Here is a 17,102-nt window from a genome sequence, read left to right on the forward strand (position 1 = left end):
GAGCATCATGCTTTACCACTCAAGGACAAAAGTATAATGAAAGCAATCCATCTGTGCTATTCACCAAGCAAACGATCAGATTGTCCCATTTGCCTTTGCATCATTGACACACAATACATAAATGTAATTGACTGAATCAATTTGAAAGAAGCAATATAATCAGGTATATTTATTCTGAAACAGGCCTGATGGCTGGCGGATCAAAGGCCTCTCACCTTCTTCATGTCACGGTTATTCATAGGGTCATCGGACATCTTGTAGAGGTGAAGTTCGATGATCTCTTTTAACTCGTAGTTATATCCTTTCCTCTTGCAAACAATAACAACTTTATCAAACAGGAAGATGTATCTAGGTACAGAAAACAGAAAAAAAGATAACACAATTTGTTTTTGTTGCATATGAAAACGTAATAAATGTGCAGTCGTACCTGTCTTGTTTGGTTCGGTTAACTATAGAGCACACTTTAATCTCTCCATCAATCTTCGGCCTGCCGTACTCCTCTAACTTCACCTGCTGTGAATGACGCAATCACACACACACACACGCAGTTAATGCACTTCTACTGACATATAAATTACTTCGTGACATACATTTAAGTGTCACTTGTCCCTGTTTGCAATATGGAATATATTACAGGAAAATATAAGTACAATTTAAATGCATCAAATGGAATTGCAAAAATATGGATAGCTATAGGGATAATTTTTTATCTTTAGTTTGCATCCCAAGAAAAATTCTGCAAGCAAAACCAATGATTATTTTCCTCAAAGTTTGGTCCAAAAGCTTTTTTTCAAGCACATTAAAGGTTTTGGTTTAGATTTTCTTGCCTTGTGAGTCAGTGTTGTTTTCTGATCATTTGTTTGTATGAAAAAAATGTCAAAAGAGTTCTTTATTGCAAAATATTTCAATACAGCTCCATACTGTTTTTGTTATTGTAAGAACATTTCTGTAATATTTATTTAACATTAGTTTATATATCAACTGTTGCTTTAAAATGGGAGAAAAACAGCATATTGTAGAAACAGAATATGTCTTTACGCAATATTCTTTGATGCTACTGTCAAATAAAAGGTACATACTACCATACATACAAGCAACTGTATATAGAGGCTATTATGCTACAGTTGCTGCTATATTAGGAGCTATTAAAGGCAAAGTCCACAGTGTATGTCTTTTGTCCGTAAGTGCAATGCCTCATTGGCTCATTGATGTTTAGCCGCGGGCGTCATCTGCACCACAGACCCTCACATAAATAAACCAGAGCTGATACACTTATTCCTACATTAGCTACCGGGAGAGGATACACTGATTTCATTCCTTTTTAAACACAATCCTAAATACATCCTGCCAGTGCTCGTGGCCTGGAGGCTTTCAGGATTTATTTATGGAACAGAAGTGACAGACGGGGGGGCAGGTGGAGGCTTGTAAAAAAACTAAATGTTTGGGGATAAAGAGGTATTGGCCAGAATGCTGAAATGTGCACATTCTCAGACATCATAAGTCTTTCAATTCACACAGTCGAGGGGACCAACTATATTTTTGCAAACCTCATAGAAGCTTTTTGTGAAGCCACCATGAATTAGAGTCTATATAAAAATGCTTAAATATTGAGTCCATGTTCTCTGAATTGAAAATGATATGGATACCTCAACAGAAAGGGGTAGGCCACTGAATATGAATTAAATGTTTGGATATCATTTCATGTACAGGCAAATATCTAACAAACAGCGACATAATCATTATTAATGGCCTTTAATGTAGGACCTCTTTCTGCATTTTTCACATCATGCCAGTGTATCGCACAACTTCATGAACACTTACTAGATTTTCTATTGAGCTCTGAAATTCACTTATTTTCTTCAGGGTTTCATTGTCTCTCTTCACCTCATTGATGTACATTGCCAGGTCCTTCAAAGTCAGACAGACAGACAAAGGCAACAATAAAAATCCAAGCCACTCATCCCCCAAAAGTCCCAGAGATAATTGCACATTAAACATTATGCTCGAGATAATTATATTACATCCCATTTATTGACATCGTACACTCTATTAGGCTATTATGTGTATATGATGGTCATAAAAGAGTTCAAACCTGCATGGCTTCTAGTGCCTCTTTAAGCTGCTGTCTCTCTGGGCGGTCCATAGAGTGACTTACTAACTCCTGTGGACAGATAACATAATGATAAGTCATGCAAGACTTGTGCCTGTTTATGGTGGTATTTCACTCTAAAAATACATTATTATAACGGGTAAAGAAATTACATATATTTGAACGTGAAATGCTTGATTGAATGCATGTAGTTACAATTCTAAAAAATATTAAAATATATTTTTTTTAACTGAGGACATCACATGTGGATGTCCCTAAAATAAGGAGGTCTAGTTAGAATTAGCAAACTTTTGAATAAACAAGCACAAGCAATCTCAAGAACAACTCACACACAGGCTACACAGCAACCCAGGGTTTGAGTGTATGAAATGGGCTGCGGATAATATGATTTAAGCATGGCTGATTTCAACAGTGTCACTGTATCCACCTCCCAATGCTCACTTCCCTCACCGATGTATCCTGGCCGTCTGTCACACGTCACAGTCTTTCTCTCCGTATACATAATTAATGCGTGTTGTGAATTAATGATGGTTTGTATCATGCAGGGCGTCCTGTTTTATACATGATCTCTATTAGCAGTGGCTGGGCAGAGTAGAGAGCCACATGGGTCTTGTTGGATGAGGTAAAATGATCTGAATGTTTTATAGGGTTTGGGGGTTTGCAAGGTACTGCTGTCTTCAAACTTTAAATTGGAATAAATGGAAGTTGAACAGGTTGCTTAATGAGCTTATAGTAATGCTGATGGTGGCTCTCACCTTAAGCAGAAGGTGGTATTTGAGGACCCTCTGCATAGGGACCACCAGGAGATCCTGAAGTTTAAACTTCCCCTCCTGGACCTTCATGGTACACTCCTGCAGGGGAAGATTATTTCAACAGGTCAGCAGTTTTAAAAAGGAAAATCTCAGAACAAATAAAAACCAAGTGGAATTTAACAAGACATAATTGTTCAAGATGACAAGGCTTTCTGGAACGTGACATATTTTGTAAGATTAAAAATAATTAAATAATAAAAGGGAACTTGATTTTATCCATTAAGATTTGACTGGATTTGTGATATTATTGGTTAGTGATATTATTCTCCAAATTATTACAATTATCTTTTTTTTTTTTTAACTCTGAGATGGAAACGGGCTTTGATTGTTCCTAATCACACACAATAAGACCAGAAATATTTATTAGGTAAATAGAACATTTATTTAGAACTGTATATAAACAAATGTTTTCTTTTCCTCCGCATGATTAGTGGTCGTCACTTTATGTGTTAATCTCTTCATTTTTATCCTCCCTGTTCTCAAATGACAAGCAGGCAATGAGGACAGACTTCTCAAAGGTCACGCTTGACAGTCAGAGTAGACAGAGGGAGAGGTTCATCATCTCTATGACTAACAGTGACTCCACGTCCCTCCTTATGAAGGATATCTGACTAATCCACTACAAGAGCCACTCGTCTCTTTCCAAGAGGTCTCATAACCACGCACTGAATGGACTGAACCCAATTACAGGGCCCTTCTTGTGTGTGAGATAAAAGGACGATAATTTGGTGAATTTGTCAACAAGCATGCCTAGAATTTCGGTTGCTGTGATTTCATCTGTAATCTCCTTCACTCCCATGTGGTAATAATGGCTTCTTTTGCCAGTCTTTATTTTTGGAGTCATTCAAGTAAGCCACACTGCCTCAGACTGGCAGGCACAAAAACAGCACTGTAGTCTTTGCAGTCCTGAGCAGCATTAGGAGAGCAAAATTAGTTCATGTCCCAAAACTGTCAACAGCAGTCTGTTGAGGGAACGCAGTGCCGGGGCTGACCACTGGAGCGGCCTCTGGGAGAAAGAGCTGTTAAAAGAGTCTCTTTGAGGCGGTGTCGCTGATGAGAAGTACAGTTTTAGTCAGAGAGACCTGCATGTTGTTTAGTAGATTTTGAGCATTATTAATTCACTTAAGGATAAAAAATTACATCACCTCATGTTTCAAATGCACACTACTGCCTTGGAACACACATTGTTTTACTGCAAAAACATTAAATGTGTCCTGGAGCTTTCAAATTTTAAAGACATTTAATTAATCCAGTTCACAAAAACATGCTTGAATCATAATTATTATTATTTTTTAATTAGATTGATTCAGTTCACACTAGTCTCAGCCTCAGACGTCCCACTCATGGACCGGTGGCTAAACGTCTGATGCATATGGGACACAAAATTGGAAACGCTTCAGGAGTGTCAAAGTCGTCATCGGATTGGTTGAATTCTACAGGATTTCCGGGAGATGTTTGTGTCACGTTCTTTAACGTTCTGCCTAGAAACAAAAGTGCTGTGGCACTAAACCACCTCATGAAAGAACAAAGCCGTCGAGTTGACAACTGTGACGACGAATGCTTATAAGGATCACCTAAACGCTGGATTTTCAAAAATGTCAAATATTTAAAGTTCGCTGCACAGAATATTTAAAATACGTCCGAGAGTTTTACTCACCGGTCTGTTTTTGTGTGACATTTCCACACCCCGAAATATGACGCTAAACGAAACAAACTATGATTGTTTGTTTGACATGTCGGACAAATGGCCTCATGGGCGGGCCTTGGCCAATGAAAGCTGCCATAGATTCAAGACCTTCAGCCGTCGGTTCACACTGACTCAGTGATCCAGTCCCAGCAGTAAAAAGCACACTGAATATATATACATGTGTGTGTGTGTGTTATTATTACTTTATTTTATTAAAAGAAAGTTAACAAACTGACAATTGTAAAGAGTTGCTGCTGCTGAAAATTTGTCTTTGCCAACAAAGAAATAGAATGGACAGAAAAACAAATATATATTAAATTGAAAACAATTATATTAAATTTTAATAATATTTCACAATATAACTATTCTAATGTGTTTTCATTAAATAAATGCAGCCTTGGTGAGCATAAGAAACTTCTTTAAACAAAATAATATTTCAAATAATTAATGCTTGTGTATATGTACAACACTGCATACCTGAAACATCAATATGCCACAGACACTAAGAATGTACAAGAGAAAAGTGAAGAGCATACCTCCACTTTACATTTGACATCTTCCCGTGTGGCAATCAGCTCATCCAGTGTCTTCTGAGCGTTCTCCATATGACTGCAGTACTGGCCGTAGATCAGCAGTCTACAAAAGAAAGATCACAGATCGATACAAAGACTTTGCAATGACATTCAATACTCAGACTCAACATACAAAAGTAACAGATTTCATTAAATAGAAAACAACAGATGTACTGTAATTTGGGTTTGGTCAGTAAATAAGACAAAAATTATAGAATTTTTAGGTTTATTTTCAGTTTTACCTAAATCTTTGAAACCATTAAAAAAAATTAAAAATAAATCTGTGCTACATGTGATAAACAGATAGTTAGTGTTACATAATTTCATTATAGACCTATATCTGCTGTGCTCTCTTTATAAGTTAATTTGGGCCCCTGAGAACATCAAGACACATTTATTAGATTTCACAATGGACTCCTGATAGTGATCAGCACATTCTGGAAGCAGCTCAAAGTCATCTCGTCTAGATGATGGTCCCACGTGTGGCACAGATTTCTGCCTCTGATTTAAGTAGGACACCGGCACAGTTGGCAAGCTCAATCCCTTGGATGCTCTCAGCTTGCCTGCCTCTTAACTGTGTTCTTGGTTAAACCAATTTCACTTTATAATACTCATTACTTAGTTATCCTTGATCAGAAGAATGAAATTGCCTGTAATCCTATAGAACCCCAAAGAAAAAAGATGAAATCTAGAAGAAAAGTGGTCAGATCAAAGCAAGATACATTTTATCTAAATCCGAACTGGATTATCCTTTAAGGCAAAATACATCTGGATGAGGTTGAATGAATCAAAGGATGAAGATCAACTCAAATCCAGCTCATTAAGTGTGGTCTCTGAAGTGTTACAATCTGGTCTGCAATTCAGCCTCCAAGTGTCACACCTCTATATGTTGACATCCAAGCCACCCGTTAAGATCTGCTACTGTAATGAGTGCGAAACTAACTGAAACTCTTGAGCTGAAAAGGGTGTTCCCCTGCTGCTCTGCTCAATGTCTGGGCCTCCGTGCCCTTGGACTAAGCAGGCCTGATTAAAGGCTAATCTGGAACAAGAGAGGCAGCTTGGTTCCTCATGGAAATAGACTGATGGAGATTAATGGTGGCCCTGCTCAATTATGAGCCAAAACGCACATTCAACAGCATATTGAAAATCTGGGAGCAGGTGCCGGGAATTAGCTGTAATAACAGATGTCACAGGCATAATTGAACATGAAGGTCTTCTTTACAAGGCAATTTCCAGATTAAATGTTTCAGGTGCCTCGTAAAATGGACTGCGAGGGAGAGAGGGTGTTTTATTGTAGGACACTTGAAACAATGCAAGAATAATGGAATGAGAATCTTCACATAAAGTGTCTTTATATGGCTTTAAAAGGTATTATATGCATCAAACGTTTACATTTTAAAATCACATCGTTTAAAAATAACGTATTGTTTTACTTTTTTTAACATTTTAATAATTAAAAAAAAAACTTTAACAAAGCTTTTGCATAACAAAAATATTTTAAACCAGAAAATTGTAAATTGTTGTACTAGGGATGCAACATATCACAAAAATGTTTTGGATGACCAAAAAACATTCTAACAGAAGTATTCAGATACAGAAACTGTAATGTACAATTACACTGCATAGACCTCACTGTATCAATTAAATATGAATCTTTCTTGATATGAATCTTAACATTAATGACACCGACAGCAGCAGGTTATTAGGCTGCTGTCACTATTAGACTGAATGCACTAACTGAATATCATGGCACACATCTATAATTCTTTTCCTCCGTTGTACATGTTCACTTTAGACATAACAGATTATGCGCACAAGGATACTCATAGAGAAACATATATTTTGATATAATTTTGTGTGCATCTGTCCATTCAAGTGCAAGAATATGTGAAAGAGAACTCAACTGGGTGTTTGTATGCTGTATGAGATGAGGCCCTCTGTGTGTGCTTTGAGATTGTGACAAGAAAACAGAGCACGGATACAAACCAGGCTTTCATTTGTGCCTACCTGTACTTGAAAGGTTTATGGATAGCTATGATTTTTCCCTTCCATCTCCATTATCCATTCATGGTGCTCAAATGGATGTTCCTTCATGCATGCACTCAAGACCATGCATTGTTCATCTGTGCTAAGCATCTAATGGTATTAAATTGGCTAACATCCCATTAACAAAGAAAAAAACTTACAAGTACTAGAAATAATGTTGTGAAGTGTGGCATACACATCCATCGAACATATTTGATTAGGAAGTCTGCAAATGCTCTTTCATTCTGGGTTGTATATTTAGGACATACATCAGTGTGCAACGGAGATCGCTCTTTAATGACCCATTAATTATGTGTTTAAATGCAATCAGAGTAGAAGTGAAACATGTTAACAACCAGAAGCAACGCACATTAAGCAGTGCAGCCTCAAGGAATGCGCTTTTTCATGAAGACAATTCTGTTGACTGATCCAGCTCGGAGTGCTAAACACTTGGCCTCCACCTCCCCAAGGCATACGAGTTGTAAGAGGAAGGTGTGGAAATGAAAAGAAATGTTGCAATTTGTGTTGCCACTGTCTTCTTAGCTTTATGACGCCAGCCAACCTTAGACATGCAACATACTGACAACTGCAATGGCAAAACAGTCAAGGCTATTCAGTCTCTTCTCTAAAAGTTCATCCTGGTTTCCTCCTCTTTTGGCACTTCAGACTATGAGGGTGGGATGTGATTGGAAAGGAGAGAGAGAGAGAGAGCCCTGGGTTTCTTAAGTGTGAATATTCCCCAGGGTGAAAGCCTGTGCCATTGGCGTGTAAACATGTGCTCTTTGAATTCAACTCTCTTCCGGTGCTATCACCCGCCGCACCAGCTTTCTCATTATGGCAAAGCTGTCATGCATGTTATTTCACAGAAAATACAATTTGGTATAGACGCTCTCCTTCCAGCTTCTATCTGTCCATTGGAAAAGACCCAGGACAGCAAAGGAAAATGCAAAGCAAAGTGGAAGTGACAGGCTGGTGAAAGATGTAATAGTCTCTGACATGAGGCATTGAAGACCCCTCACCTTCACTCTAACACAGCACGCACGAAGTGAATAGTGGCTCGATTTCAACGCAAACCAACTCATAATGTTCCTAGCAACTCTGAGCTCAATCTGCCAATATAACATAAATTAGTTCGGAAATAACACTCCAAAAAAATTCCCATTTGAGACTTTAACGACCTCTATCACAGTTTAAAAGCTGTGATTTGCTTTGCACTCGAGGTGGCGTCTTAGAAAACAGCCTGATGATTTTTTTGGGAATTTCACTCTTTAATATGCCCTTCACAGTGTCAACGGCTCATGAAAAGCTTCTCAATTATTTCATTCTATGGAACGCAGCGCCGCAAAAGGTCACAGGGACTTACAAGTGGAGATAACAAAATTAATTAAAGGCAGCTGGGCTTTTGGAGCAATGGACGGAGGTGTGGAAGATAGCAGCCGCACAACGGCCAAATCCCTTGGCCATTTCTCTCTTTGTTGAAAGGAAAGAGAGAGGGACCGTGCATCCCATAATGAAAAACAGAAACATGCCAATCAGATGAATAATTGCAAAGGCGAATGACGCAACCCTGCTTTAATGAAATGAATAATTTGCCAAAAATACTCAGCATTATTTAATGCTTAATGTCACCAAATGTAAATATGTCCTGTCAGATTTCATTGAGGAAAACATTTATAAAAACCAATGCAGGATTCTCTTGCACAATTGTTTTTTCTTATTAGACTGCTATTTCCTGCATAGTGTCAACCACATTTTGAGACTGAGAATTAGCTAATTCAAAGAGAACAGTAAGTGAGTAAGTGAGCATGAGATAAAATTATTGATGGTGATGCACAATACAGACAGGCAAAGAGGTGAGGAAAGAAATAAAATCAAGGAGAAAGAAAAAATGTTCAGTGATAGGACAGAGAAATGGCCATGCGTGTCAGAACAGGGACGTACCACTGTAATGTCGTGCCAAAGTGCATGTTAGTGAGGGCACCCACGGAAGACTGGCTCAATGAGATGACAGGCTCAGAATTACATAAACAAAAGAGTGCAGGCAAGAGAGGCGTTCCTGTCATGCCGACTCTGCGTGATGCTGCCCGTTGGGCTCGAGGAAGAGCCTTGTAATGGGCCAATTGTCTATGCAAACTGACAAATGGAAACAATAGGGCTGTCTCCTCAATTTCTATTCTCTTCCGTGCTTTTTTTTGGAAGCAATCTATCCCTGTCACCAACTTAAACAACTGTAAATAGCATTAAACATTCTGAGTGGGTTTGCTTCAGTTAACAGGAGTTTAAAGAAAACATTTAGATCTTACAGAACATTTTGAGAGATTTTCGTCAGAGCGGGCTGTCATTACTGAAAACGAACCTGTGATTATCATTACCTTCATCACAGAGATGTAGGTAATGATAATGTAGAGATCAGCCTCTCCCTGTGAGAATGTAAATGCTCTCTGCAGCTGCAGTATTCAATAAATCTGATGCAGAACAAAGTCTCAGTTCCTCTCGCAAGAGCCTATACTGTAATTCTCATTGGGAGAAGTCATTTACCCACCAGAGAGATAAGATATCTATGGAAGCACTCAAGTGGAGGATAAATTAGATGTATAAAGCAGAGTGGAAGATAAAAGAGAAACAGAGTCTTTAATGTGCATTAGAACAAGTGGCTGCTGTAAAGGGCATATTGAGGACTTTAAAGTCAACACAAAATAAACACTTAAGTATCTTGCACATTATAACAATGCAAGTTATTGATATAAAAGCAAATAATGACAGATTTGACTATTAGAAAAACTGAAAACTAGAAACAAACCACACTTAGTAGCCTTAAAGCAATAGTTGAGCCAAAAATTCAAATGTTTTCATCATTTACAGTACTCAGCTTACCCTTATATATCATTCCAAACATGTCTGCATTACTTAATATATTTTGAATTGTGTCTCACACAAGATGATGAATAAACAATGACAGAATTTTCATTTTTAAGTGAACAATAGTTCAAATACAAGGACATTTTGGAAGCTTGCTGAGTTTACTATATTTACTTTTATCCAATGTCCATTTCAGATCATAGATATACACTAATATCAGGCTTGAATTACATCTGATGCAAGTCTAAAATAATTTTTGTGATATTAAAAAGCTCAAAAATGCCCTCTGAAGTAAAGTTGCTCCAAGTCTAGAACACTTACTTCCTCAAAATCTGCGAGTATAACAAAGATGATGTTTATAACCTTCGTGTCTGAAAACACTGCGTCCCTGGAGATCATGATCCAAGAATTGCAGCAATTCCTAAGATTCTACTGCAAGGTCATCTGGCTGCTTAATAAACCAGAACACTAGACCAAAGTTCTCATCTCTGAGGATGCATGAACTCTAATTGCAGTGCGGTCATAATTTTGTGTTACACCTACTTGGTTTTATTAAGTAGGTCCCATTTGGGATAAAAAACAGCAATTGTGCTGAGCACAGCAAGAGGAGAACTCTTATACAGAAATATGGATTCAGAGGGTCTCAGTAATGCCTGACAGAGTTTAATGCAGTGTAGCATTACTAGAATAAGCTGACTGTTACAGGGCCTGTCACTTAGTCAGGCTCCAGTGTTTCTCAATCCAAAGGGAAATGCAGGGAAATTGCACATTACTGAGCTGAATCAGCAGCGGTCCCAGACCAGTGACCTGGAGTACACCAGGTATAGCCACTCTCATTCAAACATCAGACAGAATATGACTGATTCCTCTGCATCTTAATATTGTCCGCTGTGTGAATAAGAGTGCAGTTTTAAAGGCGCACACACAAAAGAAGATATTTTGAAAAGTGTCTCAATGTTTTTTTTCTTCAGCAAAAGTCAGTGGGGTTCAATGTTGTGTAAATTACAATTTAAATTTTGGGGTAAATGTTATTTTAAGGTCATGCCCTTTTATGATGTTTTTAGAAAGACAAATGTAAAAAAATGACCTGTAAAAAGAAAGAGACTGTATGGCAGCTGGCTAAATCCTTTGGTAGATTAAATGGTGTTATGATTTTACTAGAGCCCCTGGGTATCTGTCATCCAATGTGGATAAAGTAGCTAAAACATTCTCTATTATCTGGTTATTGATTTTTGATACAGCAGCTACAGGAGACAAAAAAGAGCACTCAAAACAGGAAGCGTTCAGCTCTAAAGCAGCAGACTCTCGCAGCCAGGTCTATTTTCTTTCTAAGCCCTCTGGGTTCTGGGCGCTGATGAGGATTTATTTTAAAATAGCTGGGCTGCTGGTGTCTTGGATTTTCTTAGGGTGACAACAGCAAGAATTTGCCTCCTTCACTTGAGGTCATTTCAGCTCAACAGAGGCTTAAGGTGTTGACAAAAGGGAGATATGTTGTAACAGTACTGACTGTGATAAACCAAAATACTCCAATAAGGTACTGACCTCTCCTTGAAGTCCAGAAAGATCTTTCCCAAGCCATTACCCCCGCTCACCATGGTCATGTCAATGGCCCTCAACAGAGCAAAATGGACCTTGATGATGTCCTGTATAAGAGATGCCAAGAATTGTCAGCCCAGCCTTATCTATTTGTTGTATCATACTTTTGCCCTATCAGAATAATTCATTTGCTGTCAGACACAAGCTTTTGACCATCTGTCTGCGTTGCCAAAATGTAAACCTTTAAATTGTTTTAAGATATGTATATTTTAACATTTATCATAAAAAAAAAAAAAATGAAACCCAATTTTTTTTAAAGCAAAACCTACATAAGTCAATATTTAAGTTACTACAAAAATAAGGTAAATGTATACAGTAAATGATAACTCACCTCTAAATTCACAAATATGGCCTCCATATCCTGCTGTGTTAACACTTGCTTTAGGGGGCTCATATAATTCTAAAAAGGTAAAAGACAAGAAATTCCCATAAATGTCCTATAATATTTAGCAAAAAAATCTGAACTGAATTCCAGAAATGGCACATGTAATTAAATTCATTTATTAAATGTACTAAAAGTCAAAGCATACAATCAAACACCGGTAATAAGACTGTGTACACCTTTTTGTGGTTTGGCAATTGTCTCTGACAAACAAAAGTCAAATAATATTTGTCTAGCATGGCTGCGGGCAGGCTGTTCAAAGATAATAAACCCCAAGAAATCCTGGCAAATGCATCTATTTTTTTTCAGTTGCAAAGCAGAAAAGGATTTCAGAGCAACACTGACACGTTTGACTTAATTAGGAAGAAATTAATCAAGCGATAATCAGTAAACAAAACCTCTGTATGGAATATGAAACTTGCATGATCTCTCACTGTTTTGGCAGGGATTCATCACCTCTAATTACAGTACAATGGCTTATTTTGTCACACTTCACATTCTGTGTGTACTATAGTGTGTGACAGCACAATTGGAAACAGTGCAAAAGAAAACATCACACATTCAAGTTTGTACAGTTTGTACATGCAAGCATGAGTGCAATATGCAATAGCTCCAGGGCGAGATTCAATGTCATGCAAACAGCACTGATTTACAAAACAAACATGATTTCTCACTTTGTGGACAGTGCATGGCATTTCTGCCCTGTAGGCAAAGGAAGTACTTTTTTGCTGTAGACAAAGGAGTTAATTTTTAGTCCATCTCTGCAAGACAGACTTTTCATGATAGGAGATGGACCAAAAATGAACCTCCAAAACTTAATTGACAGATTCTGGAAGATAAATTCTTGAAAGAGTGGAACAAGAGGATATGATCCTTCAAGAGTCACTCTCAACTTATCTGTCACAAAACCTATAAAATTAATGTGCATCTTCATTCTGACCCAATAAGCATTTTGTTGTTCAATGGTCTTGCGTTAACTGTGCAAATTCTAGTATTGCATTAGTATTACATCTCTCTCATGGGCATTTAATAATTTCTTACTTTCGAGTTAAATCTCTTTTTTGGCTCATTTTATCTGTAAAAGAAAACCTTCTTAATAATTATGCACACCTGAATATTTTACTTCCAGCCTTCATTTACAATTATATATCAAAATTATAAATTAATAAATTCAAACTTTACTAGTAGTTATTAAGATTGATGTGGTTTGGAATTGGTAAAATGTGCTTGGACAAAAAATATCAGAATATCCACTTGCCTAATAATTATTCACACACTATATTATGAAAGTAAAAGTAAAGTTCAGTTTAAATTTCAAGTTGACTTAAGAACAATTGTTACCTAGAGCTCAGTTGTCAACTTTTGTCCTCTCCCTCCATCTATTTTGAGTTACCGCACTATCCGCAGAGAACCCTATCAAGACCTTGACCCAATTCCAGGCCTTCGTTTCCTCTCTCTTCAGCTCTAAATCTTTCTATGCTCTCCACTCACCTTCTCAATGTCCTCCAGTGTCTTGTAGTACTTTGCCTCTGTCTCCTGAATCTCCACCAAGCAGCAATTTCTCTTATCATCTTCCGTCATGCCCATTTTCTGTTATGGGAAGAAGAAAAAGACACACAAACCATGTTGGTATCATCCTGCAGAACGTCAGCTCAGCACCTTTAAACACCTGTACAAGGTACCGAACTGTAATTTAAGGGAATTCAGGTCACAATAAGGATGGCCAAAGCACACTACAGTAAAAGACAGAGGTGGACAGAGAATATTTCACAACAAAATCTCAAGGGAAACGTTGACAAGGACTATAGGTTAAAACACTGAGGTTCAAGCAAGAATTCAGTCTTTCATTCATTGAAAACAACATACATGTCTAGGTCTAAAGCACAAAGAACAACTGTAGGAAAGCCATAAATGTGGTTTTGATGAGGGTTGAGTAACTAAATGAGGTCAATTCACAAAACAATAACAACAGAAAATGATCTAATAGAACATGATGCATTTGATTAAGAGTAATCACTGGCTCTTGGTGTAATGCGAGCGGGTTTGCAAGCTTGTTTAAGAAACTGGCGATAATGCTGGAGCAGGGGGAAGGTGCACGCCAGCTGAAGGCCAGAGCTGGAATGAACATCACAACACACATTTAAACATCTGGCCCTGGCGTTGCACAAAGCCAAAGCAAACCTGCCCACATTCAAAGAAATTCAAGATCACAAACAATTGTTTCGTTAGACAGCAAGCTGGACAAAAAAGGAGTTGGGGGGATCCTTCCAAAGGTCCGCCTAGCAACACAGAAAGCAGCCAGAATAGGGAACGGCAAATACATCAGTGACTTTCACTGAATAATGGGGCATATGTGAAACTCCAGTGGTTATTGTGGTAAATCTCATGTGGTAAATTGTCTGACATATAGAAGATCGAGAAGATTTAATATGCGAAACAACAACACTTTTGAAACACCTCTGTCTTGGTCTCTGACATGTTTATTTCTCTCCTGTATTTGTCCCAGTGAGAATCTAATGTGGCCTTGTTGTAGCATCTGTCTGATTGTGCGTGTGTGTATCTCTATAAAGGCAGCATCAGTTTTCTCAGTCTGCAGAAGGGATTTCCTCCCTTGTGAGTTAAAAATAACTTAACATTAGCTCACTCGGTGTGACTGCACACACTTTAAACTCAGGCAGACATTAGCACTGAATCAGCCTCCCCTCCTTTCTAATTTCTAGCAAAAGGAAGAAGCTCCTGCAATAAAATAACTGCTAGCATTTTTATTTATTTTGCACAGTGGAATTAAATATAAAGGATAATAAATGCAGTACATCTCAAATATTAAGAAGTATAAAATAACCCCAAAATAAAAAATAATTGTTTTTTTTACGTATATAAAATGTACAAACCCGATTCCAGAATAGTTGTGACACTGTACACATTGTGAGTAAAAAAGGAATGGAATAATATACAAATCTCATAAACTTATATTTTATTCACAATAAATGGAATATAGATAACATATCAAATGTTGAAACTGAGACATTTTGAAATGTCATGCCAAACATTGGCTTATTTTAGATTTCATGAGATCTACACATTCCAAAAAAGTTGGGACAGGTAGCAATAAGAGGCCAGAAATGTACATCTAAGGAACAGCTGGAGGAACAATTTACAACTTATTAGGTCAATTGGGAACATGATTGGGTATTAAAAGAGCCTCTCAGAGTGGCAGTGTCTCTCAGAAGTCAAGGTGGCCAGAGGATCACCAATTCCCCCAATTCTGTGGAGAAAATCAGTGGAGCAATATCAGAAAGGAGTTTCTCAGAGAAAAAATGCAATGAGTTTGAAGTTATCATCATCTACAGTGCATAATATCATCCAAATACTCAGAGAATCTGGAACAATCTCTGTTCGTAAGGGTCAAGGCTGGAAAACTATACTAGATGCCCGTGATCTTTGGGCCCTTAGAGGGCACTGCATCACATACAGGAATGCTACTGTAATGGAAATCACAACATGGGCTCAGGAATACTTCCAGAAAACATTTTCGTTGAACACAATCCAGAATTCTATAGGTCAAAAAAGAAGCCATATCTTAAACATGATCCAGAAGCGCAGGAGTTTTCTCTGGGCCAAGGCTCATTTAAAATGAACGGTGGAAAAGTGGAAAACTGTTCTGTGGTTAGACGAATCAAAATTTGAAGTTATTTTTGGAAAACTGAGACGCCATGTCATCTAAAGAGAACAATGACAACCCAAGTTGTTATCAGCGCTTAGTTCAAAAGCCTGGATCTCTGATGGTATGGGGTTGCATGAGTGCGTGTGGCATGGGCAGCTTACATCTGGAAAGGCACCATCAATACTGAAAGGTATATCCAAGTTCTAGAACAACATATGCTCCCATCCAGACGTCGTCTCTTTCAGGGAAGACCTTGCACTTTCCAACACGACAATGCCAGACGACATACTGCATCAATTACAACATCATGGCACATACTGCGCAGAAGAAGGATCCGGGTACTGAAATTCAGTCCAGATCTTTTACCCATAGAAAACATTTATTGCATCATAAAGAGGAAGATGCGACAAAGAAGACCTAAGACAGTTGAGCAACAAGAAGCATGTATTAGACAAGAATGGGAAAACATTCCTATTTCTAAACTTGAGCAACTTCTCTTCTCAGTCCCCAGAGGTTTGCAGACTGTTATCAAAAGAAGAAGGGATGCCACACAGTGGTAAACATGACCTTGTCCCAACTTTTTTGAGATGTGTTGAAGCCATTAAAAATACCCTTAGACTCCAGAGGGTTAAAATCAACTTATTTTTCCCTGAAAATTATACATTTTCTCAGTTTAAACATTTGAAATTTCATCTATGTTGTATTCTGAATAAAATATTGAAATTTGAAACTTCCACATTGTTGCATTTTGTTTTTATTCACAATTTGTACAGTGTCCCAACTTTTTTGGAATTGGATTTATATATATATATATATATATATATATAAAAATTAAAGTCATCGTTTTCTCATTGAGACGAGTGGGGCAAGTGAAGTGAAAGTGATAATGAGCGACACCTGGGCCACTCACTGGTCTCAAGTCCCACAGAGGAGTTCCGAAAAAAAAAAATACCATAATAGCAAGTAGTGCAAACAAGTGGGGTTCTGAATCTCAAGTCTTCTGAAGTCAACTATAGTTTATAGTTTCTGTACATTGTGTGAGGTGGGCATAAATTATTATTATTTTCAATAAATCATTAATACAAATTAATTTTGTCAATGTAATTATTAAAAACAGTTAATGCATATTGCAATTGCAAGTTTATTTTCATAAACAAATGTTGAATTAACTGAATTAAAGGTATATGGGAGTCGAAACATTAGTACACATGCTCTACAGTTGGTGTACTGTACACATTAGACAATTTTCATGTCAGCTTCTGCCTTCATAAATGCAAATTTGTTCCTCACTTTTCATGTAGGATAGAATCTATGGTATTCAGGATCAAATCCGATCAAATGCATATTTTAGGAATGGGGCCCTATGTTTCTGCATAAGCAAACTGGTCTGTCCTG

The 17,102-nt window shown here is 37.6% G+C and overlaps 2 protein-coding genes across 6 annotated transcripts in view; one reads left to right on the plus strand and one right to left on the minus strand.

Annotated features, from left to right (window-relative positions):
* The window catches only part of dnai1.2 (dynein, axonemal, intermediate chain 1, paralog 2), a 230,406-nt gene that overhangs the window by 39,240 nt on the left and 174,064 nt on the right, over positions 1 to 17,102 (plus strand). The gene's annotated exons all lie outside the window — the stretch shown is intronic.
* Positions 1 to 17,102, minus strand: part of vav2 (vav 2 guanine nucleotide exchange factor) — a 178,092-nt gene that overhangs the window by 19,986 nt on the left and 141,004 nt on the right. For all 5 annotated transcript variants that reach the window (XM_052588370.1, XM_052588372.1, XM_052588371.1 and 2 more), the window contains 9 exons: positions 13,535 to 13,633; positions 11,993 to 12,061; positions 11,608 to 11,708; positions 5,146 to 5,245; positions 2,866 to 2,961; positions 2,093 to 2,161; positions 1,822 to 1,908; positions 428 to 513; positions 216 to 348 (listed from right to left, as the gene is read on the minus strand). In XM_052588370.1, the coding sequence (XP_052444330.1) occupies positions 216 to 348; positions 428 to 513; positions 1,822 to 1,908; positions 2,093 to 2,161; positions 2,866 to 2,961; positions 5,146 to 5,245; positions 11,608 to 11,708; positions 11,993 to 12,061; positions 13,535 to 13,633 (840 nt within the window). The remainder of the gene's footprint in view (positions 1 to 215; positions 349 to 427; positions 514 to 1,821; positions 1,909 to 2,092; positions 2,162 to 2,865; positions 2,962 to 5,145; positions 5,246 to 11,607; positions 11,709 to 11,992; positions 12,062 to 13,534; positions 13,634 to 17,102) is intronic.

Source organism: Carassius gibelio, chromosome B21 (assembly GCF_023724105.1).
Source record: "Carassius gibelio isolate Cgi1373 ecotype wild population from Czech Republic chromosome B21, carGib1.2-hapl.c, whole genome shotgun sequence".
NCBI lineage: Eukaryota > Metazoa > Chordata > Actinopteri > Cypriniformes > Cyprinidae > Carassius > Carassius gibelio.